Source organism: Panthera tigris, chromosome F2, assembly GCF_018350195.1.
Source record: "Panthera tigris isolate Pti1 chromosome F2, P.tigris_Pti1_mat1.1, whole genome shotgun sequence".
NCBI lineage: Eukaryota > Metazoa > Chordata > Mammalia > Carnivora > Felidae > Panthera > Panthera tigris.
Window position 1 is genome coordinate 80,187,025 of NC_056676.1, and position 14,112 is coordinate 80,201,136.

At 63.8% G+C, this 14,112-nt stretch overlaps 1 protein-coding gene across 1 annotated transcript; it reads right to left on the minus strand.

Moving 5' to 3' along the window:
- Positions 1-13: 13 nt before the first annotated feature.
- GPR20 (G protein-coupled receptor 20) lies at positions 14-1,090 on the minus strand. Its single transcript, XM_042973509.1, has one exon. The coding sequence runs from the start codon at positions 1,088-1,090 to the stop codon at positions 14-16; it is 1,077 nt and encodes a 358-aa protein (XP_042829443.1).
- Positions 1,091-14,112: the final 13,022 nt, after the last annotated feature.

Consider the following 14,112-nt stretch of genomic DNA (forward strand, 5'->3'; position numbering starts at 1 on the left):
AGAGTCCTGCCCACTAAGCCTCTGGCCCGTCAGCCAGGTCCTGGGTGAAGGCGCCGGGGCCGGGGCCCGGGATGTGCTTGCGGCCCGAGGCTCGCGAGCTCCTCTGCATGCCGACCACGGTGCTGCCGTGGGGCTCGCGCTCCGCCCCGCGCCGGCGGAAGAGGCCTCGGACGGTGGCCTGGAAGCCGCTGGTGACAAAGCAGTAGACGATGGGGTCCATGCAGCTGTTGAGGCTGCTGAGGGTCACGGCCACGTGGTAGGCCACGAGGCTGGCGTGGCTCGGCACCTCGGGCCACAGCGCCACGGCCACCTGGCGGGCGTGGAAGGGCGTGAAGCAGACGAGGAAGATGACGAGCACGGTCAGCAGCAGCTGCATGGCCCGCACGCGCCGCTGGCGGCCCTGGCGCAGGAGGCCCGGCCGTGACAGCGCGCACACGATGCGGCCCGTGAACACGCTGATGACCAGCAGGGGCAGCAGGAACTCCAGGACGGTCAGCGCGAAGACGCGGCAGCAAGGCCCGCCGCCGGCTCTCACGCCCAGCACGGACAGGGTCACGGCGCCGGCCGCCAGCCACACGAAGGCGCACACGGCCCGGGCGCAGGCAGGCTGGCGCCAGCGGCGGGAGCCGTCGGGCTGCACGATGGCCAGGTAGCGGTCGACGCAGATGCAGGTGAGGAACAGGATGGAGCAGTGCATGTTGAGGAAGTAGCCGAAGACGTGGGGGAGGGCGCAGCGCAGGCAGCCGCGCGCGCCGTAGAAGACGGCGAAGCGCGTGGGCAGGGACAGCCCCACCAGCAGGTCGGTCACCACCAGGTTGATGGTGTAGACGACCGAGGGCGTCTTGGCCTGCGTGCGGCAGCAGAAGACGTACAGCGCTAGTCCGTTGAGCACCAGCCCCGCCAGGAAGATGACGCCGTGCACCGCGATCAGGGCCAGCCACAGGCCGGGGAAGGCGGCGTGCAGCTCCTCGTCCAGCAGGGCGAACAGGTGGAACAGGGGCACCTCGGGCACGCTGACGTTGGCCGCCGCCGCCGCCGTGGCGTTGGGGGCCGCGGGGGCCCGGGGCCCCGTGGGAGACGCGGCGGGCATGACGGCGGCCGGCGCACGCCCTGGGCCTGGAAGGAAGGAGCGGGGTGGGTGACCTTTGGGCAACTGGAGCCCCGCCTGGAGGCTGGTGCCGCTCGGCTTGCCTGCCCACCGAGGCCCCCAGCTTTCCCGGCTTTGTGCCCTTTCCTGGCCTGGCCCTCAAATGCCTGCCTTCTTCCGCTCTCCATGTGGCCCCGGCGCCTGCCAGGGCGGAGCTTGGGCGGAATGTTAATGCTCTGAGCCTACTTCTCCGTGCAGCGGGAAGTATAAATCCCGGCTGGGCAGGACCGGCCTAGGACCAAGAGGGAAGAGGAAGGCTGTGGCACCAGGAAGCTGTGGGGCCCCGTGTTTGGTGTTCGAACCCGGGCTGCGGTCCCGGCTCCTCCCTTACTCGCTGTGCGGCCTCGGGAAAGTCACTTAACCTGTCTGTGCCTCCCGTGCTAACCTGCGCGGCTGGCGTTGTGGAGCTGCTAGGAGGGTTAACTGAGCACCTCAGCAGCACCCAGCGCATCGTTTGTGCTAGAAAAAACCACAGTGTGAGCTGCTGCTGGATAAACCACAGTTCTGCCCAACGGAGCCCGGCCCGCGACAGCCCCGCCTGGCTGGCCCCCCACCCCCGCACCCCTGCATCACAGATCGGGTCCTCCCGGCCACCCATCTGTTCTCACCTCTTCCGAGGCTGGTAGCGGGGCCGATGGCCAGGGCTAGGGTGCTCATAAGGAACCTCGCCCAAGGGCCAGCCCCCTGGACTCCCCGCTTCCCTCCCAGCCCTGAGACGTGAGCACCCTTGCTGGCTCAGGGTGACTCCCCGGGGCCTGAGCCCGGAGCCAGGTCCCGGCAGCAGTGGGGCGGGTGTTAGTTAAATAAACGCCGCGCTCCCTGCAGCCGTAAAGGGCCGCCCACTCTGTTTATGTTCCTGTGGGGCTGTGTTTAACTTGTTGAGATTTATCTCTATTTATACATGAAGGGTTAACGGGCCCCCCGCCCCCATCCCAGGCTGGGCTGATGCTCCAAATAAGGACATTTCTGGCTTTTTCAGGAGAAAGGAGAGGGCTTTGGGGAGAAGCAGGAGGAAGGGCGGGGGGACGTGGGACATCCTGGGCGCGCAGTGGGCCCTCCCCCTCCTGAAGGGGAAGGGAAGACACGCCACTGACCTGGTGGCCGACGCAAGTGTGCCATCTGCTGTGAGCAGGCCGGACACTGCCCACTCGCTCTGGTTGCCTGCCTGGCCTTGGGCAACAGGCTCGCTCTGGCAGCTTCAGCCCTGTGGACTGGGGGTGCTGAGTTCTGCCTGCGGGTGGTGGGGGGGCAGACGCAGCAGAGGAGTCCTTGCTAGCTAAGGCTCGGGCTCCAGTGTGGCCTGGGGGGAGAACCGGGCAGGGCAGACGGCCACCACTGTCCTCGGGCTCAGAGAGGTACGCACCTGCCTGAGGTCACCCGGCTGTGCCTCTGCCTCTGGGACCCCCACCCTGGGCATCTGCTGACCCCCAAGGCTGCTGGGAAGAGTCACGTGCTGCCCAGGTGCATGGCCACACCTACCACCCACACACACACACACACACACGGTCCTTCTGGGCTGGGCTGCCCTCTGTTTGGTGCCCCCAGGCCCTAACTCGCAGGGTTGATGGATGTGTTTGTCAAATGATAACTCAGGCAGACGGGGAGCACGGAGAGCACGAGGGACATCTAGGGCAGGGAGAGACCTTCCGGGGGCATGACGGGGAGCGAGGGCAGGCCATGAGGCCAGGGCATGGGGCTGGGAACCTGGGGTCTCAGGGCAGCGGGGGGCCCCGGAATGTCCCCAAGAAGGAGAAGGATGCTGCCCAGCTTGTCCCTCTACTCTGAAAAAAACTGAGCCTTGGCAAAACGGAGCCGCGCTGGGAGCTGGCCCCGGGGACACACGGCAAACAGTTTTTTGGATTCCCTTCCACATGCCTTCTGGTTTTCCAATGTGTCTGCACTAAGTTCGAGTTAGTGTCACAGGCAGAGACAAATAATAAACACTACAGAACATTTCCTCTGGGAGATAGTCCCAGGATGATGCCGGCTCCGGGGATCCTGCCCTTCCAGGAAACTCCCCAGGGCCAGCCTCACATGCTGGCCAGCAAGCTCAAGGTGCTGGAGGGTCCAGGCCAGGGCGGTGGGCCTGGCACCCCCACAATAGGGGGATCGACAGGTGCTCAGGATGCCCCGGAGGCCTGACACGTGAGGAGAGATGTCTGCAAGGCACACTGTGATTCCCAGCTCCGGGAGTCTGAACACTGATCCCAAACAAAGCTGAGCCCTGATGTCAGCCGCACACTGAACCCAAACTGGTTACACGCTGAGCCATGATCCCCGTGACATGATGAAACTTGATCCTGCCATACTGGAGCCCTGATCCAGATCCTACTCTGAGCTCTGTTCCTGGTCGCACACCAAATCTTGACTCCAATGACACAATTAACCTCAATCCCTATTACACTCCGAGCCCTGATCCTAGTTATACTCTGAGCCCTGACCCCGGGCACACGCTGAGCCCTGATCTTGGTCACACGTTAAGTCCTTACTCAGTTCACATCTTTTTAAGCTAAAAACAATTTTTTATATATAGACACATATAGAGAGAGCACAAGCGGGGAGAGGGGCAGAGGGAGAGAGAGGGAATCCCAAGCAGGCTCCACCTTAGCACGGAGCCTGACACAGGGCTCGATCCCGTGACCCTGGGATCATGACCTGAGCTGAAATCAAGAATTGGATGGTCAACCAGCTAAGCCACCTAGTCACCCCCAGGTCACACACTGAGCCCTGACTCTGGTCACATGCTGAGCCCTGACCCTGGTGACATGCTGGGCCCTGACGATGGTCACACGCTGAGCCCTGACCCTGGTGACATGCTGAGCCCTGACGATGGTCACACACTGAGCCCTGACCCTGGTGACATGCTGAGCCCTGACGATGGTCACACACTGAGCCCTGACCCTGGTGACATGCTGAGCCCTGACAATGGTCACACACTGAGCCCTGACCCTGGTGACATGCTGAGCCCTGACCCTGGTCACACGCTGAGCCCTGATCCCTGACTTTCTACATCCACCATCTCTGCCCCCTTCGTGTCTGTGAGTCCGGCTGTCTTTGTCCGTATGACAAAACCCCCCTCGTGACCTGCTCCCCCATTCCCAGTGCACCCCACTCCCCTGCCTCACCTCGCACAGTGTTATTTAATGACTCCTCTCTAGGGCATCCACTCATTTTGCTTTGAACGTGAGGAGTTCGAACAGTGGGGGTCCAGACCCAGGGCTTGGCCTGTGGAGGTGGTTCTTCTGGGAAGAGGCTGGGGTCGGGGTGGGGGGGGTGGCCTCCTGAATCCACCCCTCTCTGGGGCAGGGAAGGAGCTGGGCTGGCGGATTCTGGGCGGAGAAGCCGCCCTGTCCTCCTCCCTCCACCGCGTGGCCTCCAGAAGGACCTTCGTTCTCTGGGCCTCAGTTTCCCCAGTGGTCTTCACTGCCTCATCTCCCGCTACTCCTTGAGACTCCACTGGGCCAGCTTCCCCCCGAGGCTGCTCTGGTCAGGTGCACGACCCCCAGCAGAGTGCCCCACCCACCTCGCACCCTCTCAGCACCCCCTGCCTTCCCCACTGCCCCCCTGCCTGCCGGCCAGGGCTGGGCCTAACCACGGAAGACGGCACTCCCGTGGTGGGGCTTCTGGCAGTGGTGCGGGGGGAGCACTGCGTGCTAACAGTGGCCAACAGAGGTGTCTCCCCTCCCCACCTGCCGCTCTGGGTCTGTTGATGAACCTCTCTGAGCCTCAGTCTCCCTGCCTGCACCTCCGCTATTGCTGAGCAGATTCGATCCGCGGTGTCGGCCGCTGTGAAGAGCTGGGTGCCTCCCGGCCCTTGAGCCTCCCGCACTCACACTGGAGGAAATGGAGGCTGTGGGAGGGCCAGGCCAGGACCCGAACCCGGGTCTGCCTAGGGCGAGCCTATGGCTGGACCCTCGGTCCTGAGCGGGGCCAGGGGCACCAGGCAAACGGCCCCTCGGCCGGCAGGCGCCCGCACCCACTCCCCACGTGCCTCGCTCTCTGCTTGGCCTCTAAATATAGCCTGGAATGAGGGGAAAGGAGAGAAGGTTCTGCTCCTCTGTGGGGACAGTCTGGCCCCAGGCCCGCCCACCCAGGCTGAGGGGGGAGGCACAGACCTGGCCTCCAGGATGGGCCTTGGAGCCGTGAGTAAGCAGAGGAGGGTACCAGAGACCCAGGGGCTGGGGGCGGAGGGGTGTTCTAGTCCGGTCTGCCGCACCCTCGCCCCGGGACCTTGGCCCCTTCAGAGAGCCTTGCTCTCTTCATCTGCTAAATGGGGTCACTAGCGCCTTCCACAGCCTGAGGGGGGAGGCAGGGCTCTGTCTCGGGGAGCCAGCCTGAGGGGTGTGGCACTGTCCTGTCCCCTCCTCCTTCCTGGCAGGTGTCCTGGGCCTGGCTGAGGTGGAGCAGACCTCATAGCCAGGGCCAGCTGGCTGGAGCCCGGCGGGCAGAGGCCACGTCCTCGTCGTGCCTGGCACGGGGCCGGGGCCTGGACACTCTTCTAAGGCGACTGTCCTGGAGGCAAAGACTTGGGACCTTTGTGCCGCCTGCTGCCCCAGACCGCTGCCCCTGCCCACATTCAGGTACTTCTCCAGGCAGGTGGGGGACACATGCAGGCTGCTCTCCAGGGGCTCGGGGTGCAGTTGGGAAGTCACACGGCAGGGTGGGGGGACTGGAGCATGGCTCCATCGGAGAACAGACCTCAGTTTCCTCATCTGTAAGGTGGGCAGAATTAGAGCTCCCCTGGGGCAGCACCGAGGTGTGGTCAGGAGGTGGCCCTGGAAGGGCCCCGGAGGGTTTTGGTGGGTGGGGGATGGGAGACAGGGCCCAGTATGCGCACAGGTGAAGGGTAGGAAAAGGGGGATCCCTCTGGAGAAAGGCAGGGGGCGCTCTCTGCACAGCCCCCACGTGTGAGTCCCGGTGGTCGTGGGTGGGACCGAACGGCAGGTGCGCGGGAGGGAGGAGGTGGAGACCCGGGGCTTTTCTCTCCCTTGCTGGTTCCTCGCTCTGTGGGAGCCTCCCCACCCCAGTCTTCTCTTCTTTCCCTCTTTCTGCTCCTGCCTGTCTTAGAGAAAGTGAGGTTCTCAGAAGGAAGGGCCAGGAGTTCCTCCATCCTGCCCGGGACCTCCCAGGCCCTTGCGAGCCTCAGTCTTGCCATCTGTACAATGGGCACCTCCAGCTCTGAAGTGCTCTGAAGCCTGAACATGTCTGCACCTTCTGGAACGTCTTTGCCACCGGCAATACTCGCCCCTCTCTGGACTGCCCTAGAAGGTTCTTCCAGGGAGCGGGGCAGAGAGGAGCGAGGGGGGCAGCCTGGGGGGTGGGGGGCTGGGGCGAGACCCAGGACCAGTGCTTCCTAGGGTAGGAGGAGGTCCCTCGCAGACCTCCGGGCAGGATGGCTCGGTCTCCCTTCACCATTTGCAGGATCAAGTGCTTTAGTGGCTCAGTCCTGCTGTGTTCCCTGGCCTTGCTCTTGGAGGCCTAGGCTCAAACACTGAGCCCCAGGTTACCCCGGGGATGGGCTGCCCTGGGCTACAGGGACTGATCACCCTTGGCCCCATGGCCCTGCCTAGCCGATCACGATCACAACCAGCCCTGGGACTGGGACTGACAGCTCTCTGCTCCCTGGGGTTGGATGCTTCTCCAGGGACGCTGTGAGACTCAAACTGTCTCTGAAAGAAGGCTCCCGGAGGGGGCAGGGGGAAGCAGGACCAAGTGCAGAGACCAAGGCCTAAGGAGCCTTGGCTGAAGTGCTTGGATCCAGCCCTGCCTGAAGCTAGTCTCCTGGGAATCATTGGTTCAATGAAGCTATAATCTCCCTGTTCGGCTTACATTACTTTGAACTGACTTTCTGTGACGTGTGACTAAAATAATCCCGCATATATTCTCTTATCCATACGCTGGCTGTGTTCGGTTCAGAGTCTCTTCCTGCAGAGAGCCCTCCCTGGTTGCCTTAAGTAGGTTTGTGGCCTCTCTGGGGCTCTCACAGCACCGTGTGGCTCTGTCATTGCCGGGCCACTCGTCCCCACTAGTCTGTGAATTCCCGCGGAGGAATTGCACAGTCACCTTCAGGAAATGTCGAGTGGATGAGTGAATGAATCCATGAGGGCTTAGCTTGCTTGGAGTGGGGAGTTCACAGCTAACGGCCCAAATTGGCTCCCTCTGAGCCCAGCCCATGGCCCCGGGCCTCTCCATTTGGCATGTCATTGGCCAGCTCTCTCTTGCCCCCTCCCCTGGGGGCCCTGCGGTGGGGAGGGAGTGGAAAGGGACATCTGGATTCCTCCTATTATCGGGAAGGGGCATGGCCCTTATTTGAAAATGAGGACACAGGACACAGAGACAGGGGCCTTCGGTAGCTAAACCGGGGTCACCCGGCTGGGCCCTGGGGTCTGTCCCCGGCTGGGCTGACCCTGCAATGTGGGCTTTCCCACAAAGAGAGCACTGGCCAGGTGTTTCCATGGGGCCTCAGGCCTCCTAGGGGCCACCTGGGATCCGTTCTCGTCCACCCAGCAGCCTTGCAGGCCTGGGCCTTCCACTTTCCAGGTGAGGAAACTGAGGACTGGGGTGGGCGGAGGGGGTGAGCCCCATACTGAGCAGGGACAGGGTCCGATTTAGACCCAGGCCTGACCACCATCCCCTGACTCACCCCTGGTTTCCCTATGGATCGGATCATTGGAGACCTTCAGGGTGTCCGGGTGGGGCATATGGACCTCCAGCTGAATGAGGCACAGGAATGTGGAATCAGGGAAGGCTTCCTGGAGAAGGCAGTGGACTCAGCAGGTGTGGAAGCCTGGGTGAGCGTCCTGGGAGGCTGAGGCCAGGAGCCACCCTCACAGGGCCTCGAACCCCGCAAGGGCCTCAGCCCGGATCCAATTCACTGGGAGGCAGGCTTCTGCCAGAGGTGACCTTGTAGGCCTCCCTCCCCGGCTCCTGCGCCACTAACTGCTCCCCCAGCCTTGGAGGAGGGCTCTGGCCCAGAGCACCTGCTGCAGGTGTGGCCCAAGCTGGAGGGCCGGGGGAGGGTGGGGGTGCCTGGGGAGGGAGGCCCATCACCGGCCTTCCAGAACTTTGCTGACACCCTCCAAGGGAGGCATGTGCGTGAAGGGCGATGCTTTTGATAGCGACCCTTCCTGGAAGGGACCTGAGGCTTCAGGCAGGCCCCGGGGGAGCCCCTCTCCAGCCTTGCAGCACCCCGACTGTCTGATGACCCTCCATGCACCCTCCCCGCTGTTCCTCCGCCTGGAGCTTTTCCCTGCTCCCTCCCTACCCCGCGTTACTTCTTCCAGGCCTCCCCGCCACCCACCGGAAACCTTCTCAGCGGGAGCGTCTGGAGGGTGGGGCTGGTGGGGGAGGGGTGGGGGCCGCTCCAGCCTCTTCCTCCAGCTCCGGGACAGCCCGGTGACGGGCCGCATCCATTTTTCTCCTGGGCAGAGTGAACCCTCAGTGAGCCTTGCCAAGCTCTGCAGGGTGAGGCCCGGCCCTCACCCCGGCATTCAGTGCCCTCCCACCTGGCCCGGGCCCTGGCAACCCACTCGGCGCCCTGGGCACCAGCCTGGAATTGATTTCCACCGGTCCTCCCAGGCAGGAAGTGTTGACACCTCCTCTAGGAAGCCCACCCAATTATCCTGTTGGGTCCAGACTGTCCCTGTCATTCCCACCCTGCCCCTGGTGCTGGTCAACCGGGGTTTCGTTTGAGTTTGGCAGCCTGAGTTCCGTCACCGTCACCGGTGACGGTGATGCTGGGTGTGATATTTGTTTAGTGAATGAATGAATGAGCCTGCAGAGGCCCCACCTGGAAGGTGCATAATAATAACAGTGCTGGAGCCTCCGGGTCTCCCCACCTGCGTGGTCATCCCGCGTGGTGCTCAGGGCTTCTCAGAGCCTTTGCGAAGCTCTCAAACCCTGGGAGTCTTCCCAGGGCGGGGAATGAGCATCGTTCCCAAATCATCCGACCCTGTCCTCTCCACCCAGGCTTGTGGCCCCACCAAGTGACGGGAGGCTGCGTCCCCCCGCTTCCACTCACAGCTCGCTGGGTGTCTGCTGTGTGGCCCACAATGCAAGGATGCTGGTCCCTGCCCGCGGGGCCCCCAGGCCCCTCATTGGCAGGGTGGGCGTGTCCCAACCTCTTGGCTCTTCTCCAAACTGCCCCCTATCCCCGTGTGTCCTGTAGCTGTCCAGCCGCACTGCAGACACAAGTCCTGCAGCCTGGCTGCCTCCAGCCCTGCCACGTAGGGGCCCAGGACAGGTGGGGAGACGGGCCTCAGCCCCGGGCCAACAGGTAGCTGCCTGGAGTTTGAGCTTGGTCTGCACCAGGGGCCGGGGGTGGGGTGGGGTGGGGGTGGGGGTGGGGGAGCAGGCACGGAGGGCAGGCCCAGTCTGTCCCCAACCGAGGTGCTAAGAGCATCTGCTGTGGGTCAGGCACCTGCGGGACGCTTGAGATCCACACAGCACGGTTCACATGAGGAAGGGGAAGCCCAGAGAGGCTAGCAATACGCCCCAGGTCACACAGCATACAATTGGTAGGGCTGGGAATCAAACCCAGGTCTGCGGCTTCTGGCCCAAGCAGGGTAGGACCAGGGTGGAGGGCTGGCATCTCTGGACCTGGGGTTTGTGCACAAGGGCATCGTGGGGGTGTAGGGTACCTGTAAATGCCCGGGCTGCTGAAGGGTGACACAGCCTCCCGAGGCCAACCTAGCCATTATTGGGTGAGCTGTCTGCCTGTTTATTTTTATGATCGTCCTTGGTTTCGAGGCGTCTGCTGTAGAACACCGCCTGTTGTTTTGGGCTGGTCTGAGCCTCTCTGCTCATTCCACCCAGGGACTGCTGGGCCCCTACTGAGGTCCCCAAGAGGGGCCGGACGGGCCCTGGGTCACCTAGCAGGTCCTAGGTGGGGCCAGTGGGAACCCCCGTCCCCATCCTGGCCTGGCTCCCTGCACCCAGCTCAGGGAAAAGGGTCATGGAGGGTGTGGGTCGAGAAGGGCACCTGGGCTCCGTCGTGCCTGGTCCTGTTCATAGTCCACCATCGGAGAGCCCTTGGCTCTGGGGAAATGCAGGTTTCCCCGGGGGGGCGGGGGGGGGGGCAGCTCCAGGCACGGCTGCGGGGGGGCGTTCCTGCAGGGGTTCCCGTCCCTGCGTGCTCGTGGCACCTGACACCCTCCCCCACAGCCTCTCCAGGGGCAGCCAGCACCACATGGCACAGGGCAGCCTGTAGGTCCTCAGCCTGGTCCTCTTGGCCCTGGCAGATGCTGTTGCCTCTGCCTGGCATGCCGTCTCCGCCCTTGTCACCTGGTTGCACCCTGGTCTCCAGCCTACGTGGCCCTCCCTCAGCCCCTGGACACCCCTCCACCGAGGGAGAGCTGTAGTCCCACAGTTCATGGGTTGTCTTTGAGATGACCCCTCTGAGGTTCCCACGGACTCCTCCCGGCTGCCCCTAATCCATGTTGCTGGCCCTGTGTTGCCTGTGAGGACACGAGGTACAGGATGATTGAGTGGGGTGTCTGGGTCACCGGTGGGGGTGGGGGTAAGAGAGTGGCTGGGGGGGCAACGGGATGGGGGGACAACGGGACTGGGGGGGGACTCTGGGGGAACAGGTGTTCCAGGCGGTAGGAGGAGCAGAGCCAAGGCCCTGAGGTGGAAGCTCTGGGCTCAGGACCCTGGAGAGGCCTGTGGGGCGGCCTCGGTGACAGATGGGATGGCTCTGGCTTGACTTGCTGTGGGGCAACTCCCAGGGTCGGGTCTGCTGAGGGTCTGTTGAGCCAGCACACCTCCTCAAGGAGGCCCTCCCAGGTCACCCAGATCCCTGCTCTACCTTTTCTTTTCACGTAGCTTGTTTTTTTGTTTTTTTTTGTGTTTTTTTGTTTGTTTGTTTGGTTGGTTTTTTTTTTGGTGATTTGCTTGCCTGTTTCTTGTCTTTCCCTCCCGGACTGGCGGACTCATGAGGGCAGGGCCTGGCCTTCAGGACTGCGGCTGAATGACCAAATGAATGATTGTTAAAGGGACCGCTCCGGCCCCTTTGAGCCTTAGTCTCCTGGTCTGTGAAGTGGGCAATGTTGAGCACCCCCCCCCCCCCGATCAGGTGTCCCAGGACAAAGTGAGGCCAGATGCGCCACTGTGCAGGTGCTCAGAAAACCCCAATCCCCTTCCCCATACGCGCTGTAGAAGCAGGAGCCCCTGCTGTTGCCGAGGCTCAGCGAGGGGCAGTGACGTGCCCATGGCCACACAGCTGCGCGGCCCCTGGAGGGGAGGGGGTGGCACCCTGGGTGACCCCCTGGCTGGGAGTGACGAAACGTTGGCAGGAGATTATGGGGGGCAGAGGGCAGGGCTAGCGGCCTGTCTGCCTGAGGGCTGTGAGCCGCCACCACTGTCCCGTCTGTCCCTTCCTTCCCTCCGTCCTGCCTGAGATTGCACAGCTGCTCCTTGTCTGTCCCGCCCGGCACCCTGGCCACAGGCCAGTTCCCACCCTGTCCGCCCCCCTCGGGACCCTGTCTCTGCTGCCCTTCTCACAGGGCAGTTACCGCCAGCCAGAGCTGGGCGGGGGCAGTGCCTGCTCTGAGGTTCACGTGGCGGGGGGCTGGGTGGGCCAGCCGCCCTGGGCCTCAGTTTCCCCCTCCCCCAAAAGCATGGGGGAAGGGCCAGGGCTGGAGCACAGGGTCTGAGCTGTGGGTTGGTGCGGCTAGGAGTCTGTCTGCATGAATCCCTCAGCCCCCAACCCTGCCCCAGCCTGGGGGACAGTGGTGGCCATGGTCTCAAAGAGGCTCAAGCACCCAGTCTCTTCCCTAGCCTGGCCTCTGGGGCCACCCTATTGCCTTGACAGGTGGGAAAATCGAGACACAGCTTTGGGCACCCTGCAGATGATCAGTGAGGGTGCTGAATGAGTGAATGAATGAATGAATGAATGAAATCCAGGCAAGCGGGGAGCCGGCAGCACAGGTCGGGCTCTGGGGTCAGGAGGGATGCTCCCACAAGCCCCTGGGAGCCCTTCCTTCCGGGCTCTTCGCGCAGACTGTCCCGCTGTGACCACCTACTTGCCCCTCACCCTCTGGGTCTCAGTTTTCCCATCTGTACAATGGCCCCCTACAGGGTGAGACCTCAGAACCCCTTTCAGGCTCTGAACTCTCCCCTGCCCAGGTCTGGGGGCAGTTTGTCGGCCCCTCACCCCCTCCGCTGCCTGCCTGGCCGGGCAGCGAGGACACGCCAGCGGGGGGAGGCCCGGTCCGGCTCTTGGGGGGACTCACCGCACCTTGGCCTATGCTGGCGGCTTGAGGCAGAGCTGGCACAGAGTAAGCCTGGACGACCTCCCTGGGCGGCTCTGTGGGCCACTCTGTCCGGCAGCCTGCAGCCGACCGCCTTCCTGGGGCCTGACGTCAGGCCGGCGCTGGGGCTCCTTTTGGGCAAAGGCAGAGGGGTGGGGGCGGGGTGGGGGCGGGGCGGGCTCCTTCGCCCGCCAGGCCGGCCCCCTGGAGGAGCTTGGCGAGTTCCAGGGCCCTGGGGGAGGGAGCCTAGGGGAGCTGACTTTGCAGCCCAGCCCCCGGCCCGATAGAGGAGGAAACTGAGGCAGAGGGGGTGGGGCCAAAGCTGCACCACCCAGGCGGGGGGGTGGGGTGGGGTGGGAGGGGGAAGGGCGCGGCGGGGGGGGGCAGGGGAGCAGTGGAAAAGGGAGGGTGACGCCAGCCCTGGCTCTCTGTCCCCCCAGCACCTTGTCTGGGGAGGCTGCCGGGCCCCCAAGAACGTGGCTGGCACCGTGGGCGGTGGGAGCACCAGGCTGCAATCTCAGTTTTCTCTCCGGGAGCCACAGATGCTTCCTGGCTACCTCCGCTCCTGGTGGCTCTCCGGGTTCCCGGGGTACGGTCTGGGTTTTCTGTTTTGCATGTTCTGAGCCTGGGTGTGCCTGTGTGTGCCCGTGACCGGGGACCTGCACACTCGGTATCCGGGCCTCCCCGCTTGTGCCCCCTCCTGTGTGTCCTGTGTCCCTGGGGCGGATGTGGCCTTGCAGGGGCACACGCACGCCTGAGTGTGTTTGTGGGGTCAGCCCCAGCCCGGGGCCCCTTTGTGACCTTGTGACCTAGTGTAACCCCTGTGGGGACGCGTGGGGTCGGGTGCGTGGGAAAGACCCGGATGTGAGGAGGGCCAGTGGGATGGGGCAGTGGGTCATAAATCTCAGTAATCAGGCCTGATCTGGGAGTGGTGGCAGGGACAGACATCCCTCCCCAGACAGACACCCTGACCAGGGGGGTGGCTTGTGGGTGAGCCCGGGTCTCAGGGTCCGAGGGTGGCTGCGACTGGGGCCAGGGAGGGCTCAGGGTCAGGTCTTTGCTGTGTCTCCTCTGCCAGAGTGGCCTCTCTAGTCTCCTGTCGCTGGGCTGCTCCTTGCTCATGCAGTGGGACCACCCAGCACCCTCTACCCAGCACCTACTGAGCCGGCCCATGCCGGGCCCTGGGGTCAAGGGATGCTGGATGCTGCCTGACAGATGAGGACCCTGGCCCCCGAGATCTCAGTCTGGTGAGGGACACTTGCAACGAGCAGCCAGTGGGGAGGAGTGTGGTCGGGAGGGCTCCTGGAGGGGCAGTACAGGAAGGAGGGCAGAGGGGAGGGGAGGCCCTGTGGGCAGGGGAAACTGTGTGTCACGGTCCCCAGGAGTGGGGGGCAGGTGGGGAAAAGCAGCGAAGCTGAGAGTGATCAGAGCCCCTCCACACTGGGTCTTAGTTGCCCTGTGGGAACCAGAGGGGTGGACTTGACCCTGAGGGCAGTGGGGAGCCATTGAAGATTTGGTGGGAGGGTGGTCCCCGGAGCAGCTTCCCTGCTCCCAGGTCCAGGCTCCCTGCTAATATAAGGGTGAGCTCACAGGCTACCGCTGATCATCTCCTGAGACTACTGTCCTATGCGTCTCAGAAGGGGAAACGGAGACCCAGGAAGGTGACGGTGTCTCTGGCCCGCCCCAGGCAGGCAAGGGAGGGCACCCAGGATCTTG